Raw genomic sequence first — 12,091 nt, forward strand, 5'->3', positions numbered from 1 at the left:
TGCTGAATGTGACCCAGTTTATTTTGCATTGGAACAGTAGTATAGTGCAGATTATTCATAGGTATGGAGGGTACTCACTGCTTCCACTGGACATAACAGCCTACAGTGTGCACTACTATATGAATCTAATTAAAACTGAATCATATAGGGGACAAATTGTTTCCACTTCATCTACAATTTCTATCTAACTCTTCACTCCGGGATGTTGTTACTGTAGATTAAAAAAAAAAACACAATACACCTAATGCACAGCTGGCCTAAAACCTTCAATATGTGCAATTCACTGTAACACATTCAACATACTTTTAAAATTAAACCATGCTTCCAGGTATGTGAGAAGTGGCAGACATCTGTCCCGAACTTTAAGTTGCCCTTTGATGCTGATCTGAGTTCAATTTAAGCAAATAGAAACTGATGGTCAGTGCCAGTAATGTAGTTATAAATTAAAAGTTGGGCAAACTATGACCTCCAGTTGATGATCAATGTAAGGCAAACAACCAGCAATAAAAAAAATCCAGCTATTTTTAGAAAATAGAAAAAGTCATGCTTTTTTCCCCTTAAAAGACCATATGTTCATATAACTTTTATCAGTTTTATATTACATGTTTAGACTATATTATACATACAATGAATTTACATTATAAAGATTTATGCCAGCCTAAGAAGGTGGATAACCTAACCTCTATAATGTTAATAAATAAACTGAGTTTATCCCTGGTCAGTGTCCAAGGAGAGATATGTGAAGATGTAAAAACAACATTGTTGACCTTCAAGTTAGGCTACATTTTAAATATCGTGAGTTTGGAATTATAAGGTTGTATGTGTGTGGAGTGATACTGAGCATCAAACATTTGACATCCTAGCTAGCAAAACTGTTATGCAACGTCTGTTTTTAAACATTTAGCCCCAAAAAATTACGCCACACAAGCAAAAAGTAACATTCAAAGATTATAAATATGTGGATAAATTAATTCTGATGGAGAAAAAATGAGATAGAACCTTATAATTACAAAGTCACGGTATGTAACAAACACTGAACAGTCCAACACTGCAGGACAGGTCAGCGATGCAGAAACTCTCGCGAGAAAAAACGAGCAGGCATGCCATACCCAATAGATATGACAGCGCTCAAAGGTAAACAATTCTATAAATACAGTTCAGCATTCTTCTGCCGTGCGACTGTTACGCTCTGATTCCTTTACCCCTGAGGACTGTAGGCTGAATCAGTTGGCAGACAATTAGTTTTTGCAGCTGACCTACTTAGTTGTAAGTTGCACCGAGGACACGGACTGTCCAAACACTTTTCCAGCCCACACAGACTCACCTGGAGGAAGGCGCTATGGCTCAAGCTGCGGACCCCGGCTCGGTGTCCAGGGGGGTGCGGGCCCTGTTTTACATGGTCACCCCGAATGAATCATCATTTCAGCAAGTGGACGACGTCCCGCAGTATGTGCAGCAGGTGGGTAGAGCCTCATTCTTTCCCCCTAAACTAACAAAGATCGTTTGTTCTGCAAGACTTATGCCTCCCAATGGGCTTTTCACACAACACATTTTGGTGGTCTTAACCCTGGGTTAACAGCTGGCCCAGTGGGGCCAGTTGCATAAAGCTAGTTTAAAACTAGTCTAAACTGGTTTTAGATTCTCAGGTTAGATTAGTCTAATTTAGACTGTATGTTGCTTAAATATTAAGACGGACTTATTTTGAGGTAGGAAAGTTAGCCACCTTCCCCCAGGCTAAGCTTGGGTTAAGAACTTTGTTTCTATAGCAACGAGTCGGCCTAACTGTCAGAGTGGGAAGTTTAAATACTGTAGCTAGCTATTTAATAAAAGATAGCAAATCTTTGGTTTTTGGAAAGAGCCTGAAGAAGAGAGAGAGTCTTTAGAGACAGAAACAACTCATTAGAGATCTACAGCAATCAAAAAGTAGTAGGAACAGGTAAGTATAAATGTCTATAGCTGTTTGACTTAAAGTCGAGATGAAACGGCATTTCGAGAGTATCTAACTTCCGTATCGTGACGTATTTCCGAGTGAAACAGGAAAGACAGGCGGGACATAACGTTGGGAGGAATTTGATTTGAACGTTGAAAAGTGGGTGTGTCATAACACCCGAAGACACACCGAAGTACCATGCTGTTGCTAGCTAGCTAACTAATGAATCTTAGCCTCTTAGCTCTGTGCGCTAAAAGTTGAAGATTGATTGATGGGTGGATGTCATGATATTATTGGTTGAAATTAGTTACGGGCATGCTTACGTAAGCACACGGCATATTTTGTTTTACAGGAAGAAAACATGATTGAATTTTGATATAAGAATACAATGAAATTGATTTTTGGTATTTTTTTTGGCATATATTGTTAAATAGGTGCACAGTATGACCGGGGATGTGATCGAAAAGGGGTAAAAAGGCATTTTTCATTTCATCTCGTCTTTAAGGTCAGATTTAAGTTGAAGACTAGCTAGGTCTATCTTTATGCAACTGCCCCCAGGGTTAGCTTAACCACTGTTCACACACAGACATTTAGCCCATGGCTAACTCTTAGCTAGGGCTAGATCTCAGTTGCCCCAGGTGACCCGCACCGTCATGCACAATTGGAAACGCGTGTGAAAATAAAATGTTTTGCTTCTACCACATAGGCCTACTGTCGATTTATAGTATCACACTTGTCTTTTATTATGGCATATGTCTGATGAAGGCTCACCAGGCAGCATCACACCAACACATGTTTGTTATAAAGCCACACTTTATGGGGCACATCAGGAGAAAAAGAACAATTACCCGCACAGCAGGAGTCCTCATAATCCAGTACCAAACATGTAATTAAACAAGTTAATGTTATTGCTGCAGGGCTTTACTGTGTTAAAATTTGCATGGGTGTGTCAGGTCTGCGCGTGACTTAGCACTGTTTACACTTTGTCAGGTGTCATCAATCATTTGGTGCAACTGTTGTGTGATCCCAATTAGTGAGAAAATCAAAATTTTCTAATGTTGCAGTTGTTTTTGTTTTATGAGTTTGTAGATTGTTGCCAGGCTTGTCAACTCTTCAGTGATTTGAATACAAACATAATATTTTTCAGACAGCAGTGATAAAAGTGGATTGTCAGCCTACATATTTTCAGCCAACATCACTCATCCGTGACCCTATAAAAAAGGCTGTTTGGGAAAACACAGACATCTGGTCTGCAAATGTCATTTTCCATGTAAGGTCGAAGTTCAGAAAAAAAAAAAAAGTATAAAATTATTAGATGCCACAACAAACAATCCACATAAGCTCCAAGCATGCTGCAGCCTCCAATAAGCTTTCTTTAGTGTGATTATTTTGAGAAGAATGTCATGCTGCCTAATAAAAGTGATTGTTTTTGTTTTATTTAATTGCACAAATGATAAAAACACAGGAAAAGAAATACTTGAAAGAGACTTCAGACCACCTCAACCCAAAAAGGAAAGAGAAAATAAAAATCAAGATGACAAGCAATGACTCAAATGACATCAACAATTCAGCATAGAAAAGAAAGTAAAAATGTGCAAAAACAACAGAGACAGTGGTGGAGAAGACCAGAGATTAATATTTAGAAAAAACAACACAGAGAGCAACTTGTTTTCCACCTCTCCTTTTTGCACAGCATGTGAATCTGTGCAAACCTGCCCTGCTGAATAATTCTGTCCCGAGCTGTCAGGAGCGCGGGGCTGCGGAGGTAAAACTATCTGCGAGACAGGACAGAAAGAGGAGGGAAGGTTTAGGCCGGCGTCCAGAATGATAATCTCTCTCTCAGCGGATTTGGAGGAGGGCGGCCTGCGCTCCCAGCCCATTTGTTAGCTGCAGCTCTCCAGTCTGCTGCCAGATGTTGGAGCGTTGCGTGTGATCGCAGGTCCCTGGTGGTGTTCTCGCCTCACACACACACACACACACACACACACACACATTCACACACACATTACCCACCTGCATGTGTGTGCGTGTCCACATGCATACACACTTCCATGCACCTCCACACACTCGCACACACTTCCTCCTCCCCCCACCTGCAGATGTGCTCCTCTGCGGTCTCGTCACGCCCTGCATTCCTCCGGCCCCCTCTCTCTCTCTGCTGGTGGGGCCATGTGTCCAGGTTGTGGCTGCAGTCGCTTGGTCAACTAGCGCCTTCAGCTAAAGCTAGCCAACATGGCCGACATGCTGCCGAAGTCACATTCGTGACCTTTTTGCTAACCCCGTCCCTCACTAATTTGTTCCATGTTTGACAGACCCATTAAGAGGTTATTACATGTTTCTAGCAGAGTTAGAAATAGAGGCCTGTCGCTGACTGTTTGGTTAGTGGTTCTGGTTACCAGGTTTTTGTGGTAACTAGTAAATAAATGTGTTAGTTTTTCAATTGTTGTAATTCGTTATTACTTATTAATAGAATGTTGTTAGTTTTCTTTCATATTGTTTCATTTTTGTTAACATAAAGTAGAAAAAGATGAAAAACATGCTGCTAACTGAAAAAAAACAATCTATGCATGCTTATGTAAAGTAGATTGGCTTACTGTTTTAAAAATAGCAGCAATAGTCTTGCATTGAATTTTAAAACAATGATTAACAACACGCTTCGCAGCCATGTTGCTACAGCATGTTATTGAAGTGGGTACCGCAAAAGACTGTAAGGAGTTATTTTTTAATTAAGAGTAACTTTGTAACACAGCTAGTTACTTTTTATGGTAAGTAACAAAGTAACATAATTAATTACTTTTAAAAGTAACGTTCCCCCAAGGACATGCTGCCATCTTGGAAGTGAGACAGCAGAAGGAAAGACTGTACTGCTCTCAGCTCTTCTCTGACAAAACAAAGGAACTTGACGATGTTATAATGTTACTGTCTTTCTTTTAGGTGTCTTTATTCCATCATGGTGGATTGTCTCTTATTCATATATTCATAATCACTCCGGCCTGTTCTAGGGGAAATGTAATCTGACTAAAAGGAGGATATCATAGGTAATTTAAATGTATCCACAAACTGTGCAACAGCTTGGAGTCAATCTTCTGACACACAAAACAGCAAACTTTCCTGTTGTTCCCACATTTTGAGCGCTGAAATGAACCGTCAAAGATTTGCAGATTAGAATTTTAGTCATGCAAACATTTCTCAGAGGCAGAGCTGCCCTGGAGGGAGAAGTAATCTCATTGGTTGAGTTAAACCTCGATGGGCGGAGCCAAAGAACCACGGTTTTCCGGAGCGCAAGTTAACTAACTGGCTAACTTGAATGGCAAAGAGGGGACTAGAAAATATAAATGGCAATGACTTCTTTTTTCATTCATTCATAACCATAGCATTCATGATGTTGGAAGGTCAGCAGCTAGCTAACTAGCTAACCCAGGTAACCTAGTATGGCATGATAGCATTTTTTCAGTTAATAGCAGAGTGCTAGGCTTCATAATTATTAATATTAGCTTCCTCCTCTCTTACCTCTTGTCTTTTTCACTTCAGTCTAACGTTACTTAGGCAGAACAACTGTGGTTCTTTGCCTCTGCCTACTGAGGTTTAATTCAACCAATGAGATTATTTCTGCCTCCAGAGCAGCTCTGTATTGGAGAAATGTTTCATAACTAAAACTCCAATCTGCCAATAACTTGTGACTCATACGGTGTTGCTTCAGCCTTGTGCAGTGAAACAAACATCATGCATCAAGACATGAAAGCTCTGCATAACTTTTACTCACAGGCCAAATCAAATATTCAAGCTCAACACAACTGTTAAAAGCAACAGTGGACTTGAAAGTGTCTTGTTTTCACAGTTTGTAACACTGCTGAGTCATGGTTTCCTCTGTGTGCAGGCCACTCCATTCTTCATGGGTCTGATGGTGCTGGAGTTGGTGGTGGCCTTGTTAAAGAAAGGAGCGCCGGTCTTCACCATCAGCGACGGACTCACCTCCGTATTTGCTGGGATGGTCTCCAGACTGCCAGGGTGAGTGTACTGACAGTCATGGATATACTGGATATATCCAGACCCTGAATAGGAATAAGCGGGTATAGAAAATGGATGGATGGATAGATGAAGTCACACTACAGATGGCTTAAGATAATAAAATTCACATTAATGCCCTCTTATAGGCTACAGCTGTGCTGTTTTGCCGCTAGAATGCAAAATCAGGCAAAGTTGTGTAACAGCAAAATACGTCCCACGGGAAACACCTAAACAAAGGTTTGCTTTGCACTGTATATTTGAAAATTGTCATTGATAAACACCATCTGAAAAAAGTGGCACCCATTCTTACAAGATAAGTAATAGCACAACATTGAAACAGATTATGGTAACTTTTAAAAGGAAACTTTAATCCTTAGATATCCCAATAAATGCTAATACTTTCATTTTAGGACTGAATCCTTAAGATATTCAGTGATAAACATGTAACTGGAAATTATTTCCCTCCAAAATATAGCGTTTCGGACAAGCATATGAATAATTAAAATTCTATGGAAAAAAAATTTGAAACAAAACAAATCCAGCAAAAACTGGCACTTCTATTCAGGTCCACAAAGCCGTTCAGAAAGTACATTTGGCAATCAAGCTGATAAGAGCTTTATCATAATATTTACTGTATAACATTTGACCAGAGGATGAAAAGAAACAGATTAGCATGTGTACCGATCCTATAGTAGTAACTCTTATTTGTTCTGACAAGTTGTTGCACAATGAAGGAGTCCAAACGGCAAATACTCGATCATCTTCAGTAGACTTTGACCAGTCTTTTCCTGTCCTTTCACACACATAACCTATCTTTGCATCGTTTTAAAACACACACACACACAAACACACACAGCCATTGTATGTACTTTGTAGCCTATCACGGAACTGTATGTTTCTTTTTCTTTTTCTCCTTTTATTGTTCAGCCCGACTGTAATTCAAATGAAAATGCTGTAAATCAGTCGGTCAACCGTTTTGAAACATAGACATTTTGCACATACTGTAAAACGTACAGCACATTATGAACATACCGTACATCATACACCATACAGTGCACTGTAACAGACATCATCCACAGTACAGTACACACATGAACACATGAACCTACTGTAAAGTGTTCAGTGAAGTTTTTGACCGTCCCTCCGTCAGGTTGCTGATGAGAGGCTGCGAGCTGACCAGCTACATCTATGTGTGGGACCGGTTCCGGCTGGTGGAGCTTCCCTGGGACTCTGCCTGGACCTGGTGGCTCGCCTTCCTGGGAGTCGATTTCTGCTACTACTGGGTCCACCGCTTCGCTCACGGTAACAGGCTGCAGACACCAGTTATCTTTTATATTGTTTATTTATTTAAACCGATGTCTGTAGCTCAAAGGAATGGTCTTAAGTCTACTATAGGAAGTATAATTTACACTTATTAAAGCTTTATTAACTTTAAAGTTAAAACATCTTTGTTGCTCAGTGCTCATTGCTATGGTGTTTCTGCACTGCACTTCCCAGAGATCACCTGTCAATCAAACACTGTGGGCGGAGCTTGGATTTTCTGTTGATGCAGTTTGAGTTTCTCTTTTCTTTGTCTGTTCAGCCATGGTGGCTATCGCTGCTCATGCTAACTACCCAGTTCTTCTTCTTCTGTTTATTCCAAACAAACCGGAAACGTAAAACGCATCACTTCCTGTGTGGCAGAGGATTTTTCCCAGGAAAGAGCTACCAGACACCGGCTAGTTAGAACAGCAAATATAAAAGCTTTAAGCAATTTTTTAAAAGCGATAGTGAGTCGCAAAACAGACATTTATTTATATGAAAATGTTGCAGGTTACTACTTAAAAATTAACAAAAAAGAAAATTAAGATACCAAAGGGATCTTGTCTTTAATATTGACACCTTACAGTTCAATACCACAGAGTAAAACCCTGCACGCAGTGAGATTAGCTATGTTGTGCTGCCCTTTGTGCCCATTAGTTCTTGATACTACAGTATATATCAATATTTGCTGCATTTTAATGGGTATTTAATGAGTAGGAAGCATGTTCATTTGCTGCCACTTTACCTATTCCTGTGAACCGAACTTGAAAACAAGCCCACCCCTGCTTTATCCAGCCCTTCATGGTTATCTGTCTCCCCATGGTGTGAGTCTGAGGTAACACAGCGGGTCACTTTCAGAGGATCACCTAATATGTACAGTATAATCTTAGGCAGAGGTCCAGATTTGCACCAGTAATCTCAGTATAAATTATATTAAATGGTGTATTACAGGGGTCAGCGGTGTGAGAACCTGTTAAACACAGGTACCTACCAGTGTCGGACTAACAACCCCTATCCTTCTCTTTCATGTTTCCCTCAGATGACATTAACAAAAACTACAAAGAGAGCTGATGATAAATGATTGTGAAATGTTGATTTAGTTGCCATCCCCGCTGGGAGGAACCGTGAAGATAGCACACACATCATGCTTTCCTGGACGCTGCGGAGGAAGCAATTATTTTTGAGTTACATCCAGCTGGTTTTGAGCTGTGCAGATGTGAGAGGCCGTGATCTCCAGAGAGCGGTGGTCCTACCTGGGACGGCCCGGCTGCAAGCTGGAAATATCTCAGCGATATCTCAGAAGCAGCAGCCACCTCCTGGAGCTCCACCATAAAAAGAAAATACCGGAGACAGTATTTCTGCAGTGCTTCTCTCAGCTCTGGCTAGACATCTTTAAAACTACCAGTTCATTGACGCACATGCCAGATGCTGCGCTGCCACACAGTATATCGGAAGAGCGCTATTTATTTGTGTGCCGGAGCGATGTTTATTCGTGTCAGTGGCACATCAAGCGGTCCGCCGTCTAGTCTTGGGTGAAAGTCCGCTGCCGCTGTGTTGATATGTGAATCAGGGTAAACAGAAGCTGTGTGTTTTTTTAAAGCGGCTGCCACAGCTTGCCAGAAAACCCAAAAGCCTCGGCAGGATTTTGAGGCGGCTGAGAACATGGCCTCAGGAGGCTCGGTGCAGTTTGACTCTTTTGGGCTTTGAGAGCCAGCCCACCTGGTTTTCCATGCGGTGCAGGCATTTGTCCCGCCGCCACAGTACATGGTATGTGGGGCATTATGTCGTCATGGTGGCGTCTGTGTGTGTGTCTGTCTGTGTGCAGACACATTATTGTGAACACAACACACAGATCTCTATCTTAAACTGATCTAATGTGTAATATTTCTGCTTTACTGAAGCATAATATGACTAGTAAATATTAGCAGAGATTCCCGATGTGAGTGAAACAAAGTGAGCAGCCATTGTGCATGCACTGTGGAGATTTCTGCATTCAAAAACACAGAGCGGGCAGAGGCTAATGTTTTTGTTGTTGTTTGAAGGCTCTCCTACCACGCCAAGGTCCGTTCAAAATGTGTTTTTGCCTTGCTTATTGGCAAAAAACACGCATCAGGAAATATAATTTGAGACTAATCGGTATAGGGTGTTCTGGTAACATCGCAAATTTTAACGGACCGGCCCATTTATGTGCCAGGGAAGTAGTGTTACTTCACACAAAATAGTGAATCCTTACCTTCTATATGTTCTAAAAATCCACAGACAACAGGAATCGTGGTAATGAACAAAAAAAATGCGCTAACTCGGTAAATGATAGAACATTCATTGTTGTTGATTGTGAAACAGTCCAACCTGCCCACCATGCTGATGATGGTCTTGCTCTACGGGGGCAGAGTGTTGTCATGACAACGCTGAACGATAGAGGCCAGCAATGGACCAGCAATTACACAAAGACCCTTTAACTGGTATGAACACCAGACAAGATGAATTACAGCAAAGACTGCAGACAAGTCCATCGTGCTTAGCTAAAGTTACAGGGACTGGGATCAGATTTGTTTTGACTCCTCCCCCTTGCCGTCAAAATCTCCAACCTGGCAGGATGACAGGTCGCCAAAACTCTGTCCAATAAACGAGCTGCTTGTGAGTCCCTGGTTCGACAGTGTGAACCTGAATGGCGAAATACAAAAATGCAACGAGGTAAACTTTTCCACTGTGTTTCGGACCAAAGAAAATGAACTGTAGGTGTGATGGAACCTGAGCAGGAAGGGCCACGTTGTGCCAAGCCTTATCTTCCTGTACTTCATGCCTGTTTTTATTAGGATGTGAGATGTTAAGAGATACGATCGCCGTTTCCTTTCCACAGGACTCCGGGGATTAATAATTATAGGTGTTTTAACGATTTAACTAAAATAGTATAATCATTTGGATTGAACAGACAGGCGATGTGCAGAAAGCTTACTGCCTTCACATAATGTTCTCACACTGACTTCATGTCTAGCAGCATCATATGTGAATGGACAACAGCTTGAAGTGAAACAACCGGTTTGTTTGCAGGACTGGAAAAATGAGATTGAGATGAAGATTGAAGATTGAATAAAAGCATAAAAGTGCATTACAAGCATCCCTCTACTGTACTATGTAACTTTAGTAATTCAGTTTGCTGTTTTCAGAGTTTTTGCATACTATTTCATCCACCAGAAACTGATTGTCGTTGTTTGTATTAGGCTCTAACTTTTTGAACAAATAAATGATTTAAATTGGAAAATGGAAAGGTAGTAACTTTTTAAACAAATAAAGAATTTAAATTTGGAAATGGAAATTGGGATAAGATGACAACTTTTTGAAGAAATAATGAATTTAACTTGAAAAGGGAGGTGCTTAGTTTTGAAAGGAATTACAATTTAAAATGAAATTAAAGAATGACCAATCCCTCTTTTTCTTCTTCTTCTGCTTCTTCTTCTTCTTCTTCTTCGTCTTCTTCTCCTTCCTCTTCTTTATCTTCTCCTTCTTCCTCTTCTCCTTCTCCTTCTCCTTCTCCTTCTCCTTCTCCTTCTTCTTCTTCGTCTTCTTATTATTATAGTGACTATATGGGTGGTCAGAGTCTTGTCCTGAACGCTCCTCAGTGAGACAGCAGTCAGCCTCAGTTGGAAAAACTCAGCAAATTGCCTAGGCGGCCAACTGCTGCCAACCGGTTTGTAAAGGTTCAGCGCCAAATGTATTCTGTGAATTTTGTGTAAATTACCCAGCATGCCCCTGACCGTAAAACATGTAAACAAACCTTCTGACTCCCATGGTTTGACAGACGATCCGTGAAACCAGGCTACACAGCACTTATTTATGTTGATGAACCTCTTGGCTTTGACTTTCGCAACAGGTTACGTAAATACAGATCCCCTAATCCATCTATTTGACCTTATTTTTAAAATCACCATGGCGATGTAGGCGTCTGCTGAATAATATTCAGTGGAACCTGAAAGAGGATTTATATCTCCTAATGAAGTGTGTGTTCCCGGCGTTTCCTTCATTGTCTGAGGACGCAGGAGGAATGACTCCTACAATATCATATATCTGCTCGGTTTATTCGGTCGGAATCCTTTTATTTTTGTACTGCGGGATGATTTTTATGTCTCGCAAAAACTTTCCACTTACTTTCATTTCCTCCTCCAGCCTTTGGGGTTGTTATTATGGAACATTGTGGGGTCACAGATAATTGTCTGGTGCTGAGTGGCCGCAGCGCTCGCTCAGGATATAAGCTTTTCCCCTTGTTACCAAAGGGAAGCGGCTCTGTGCGACCGCAGGACGGGGCAGGCACGGTCCTCTCTCCTCACTCTGGTCAGCCGAGGTCGACTCGGTCAGCCAGATTTTGACCTGTGGCTCATTCCAGAGTAAGGCTCGACCAAGCCGTCCCAAGATATAGTGTGTGAGATGGCTGCTGCCTGCATGGGGAAGGACCGAGGAGTGGAGGAGACAGGTTAATATCCTTCAACATAAAGAACACAATTAGAAAGAGTGTCAGATTGTCATTTAACAACGCAATAGGGGCTGCCCCTCGTTTTACAAGGTCCAAGTTATTGCGCTTATATCTCGAAAATCCAGTTTTACAATCTAACTAGCCTCAAAACAGCATGGGAAAACTGCATCTACAATCCTATTGTGTCAAAACATATGAGCTATAAATCTTAATATTGCGTAAAAAGGGGGAAAATTACAATAGGCAGCTGCAAAAAAAGGCGAAAGTGACATCCTCCACTGGGAAATATGAACCCTTATTAGCTGCACCGTAAAATATCATTTTCAATTCAAACAAGTTTTATGGCCCTTTTTTCATAGTTTCCCTCTCATGTCTTCCACTTG

General features: G+C 41.1%; 1 protein-coding gene across 1 annotated transcript in view; it reads left to right on the forward strand.

Moving 5' to 3' along the window:
- Positions 1–1,339: 1,339 nt before the first annotated feature.
- Positions 1,340–12,091, forward strand: part of agmo (alkylglycerol monooxygenase) — a 45,807-nt gene continuing 35,055 nt past the window's right edge. Inside the window, exons 1-3 of the mRNA XM_071915174.2 lie at positions 1,340–1,459; positions 5,808–5,938; positions 7,089–7,240. Of these exons, the coding sequence (XP_071771275.2) occupies positions 1,340–1,459; positions 5,808–5,938; positions 7,089–7,240 (403 nt within the window). The remainder of the gene's footprint in view (positions 1,460–5,807; positions 5,939–7,088; positions 7,241–12,091) is intronic.

Source organism: Centroberyx gerrardi, chromosome 12 (genome assembly GCF_048128805.1).
Source record: "Centroberyx gerrardi isolate f3 chromosome 12, fCenGer3.hap1.cur.20231027, whole genome shotgun sequence".
In the NCBI taxonomy this organism is placed as follows: Eukaryota; Metazoa; Chordata; class Actinopteri; order Beryciformes; family Berycidae; genus Centroberyx; species Centroberyx gerrardi.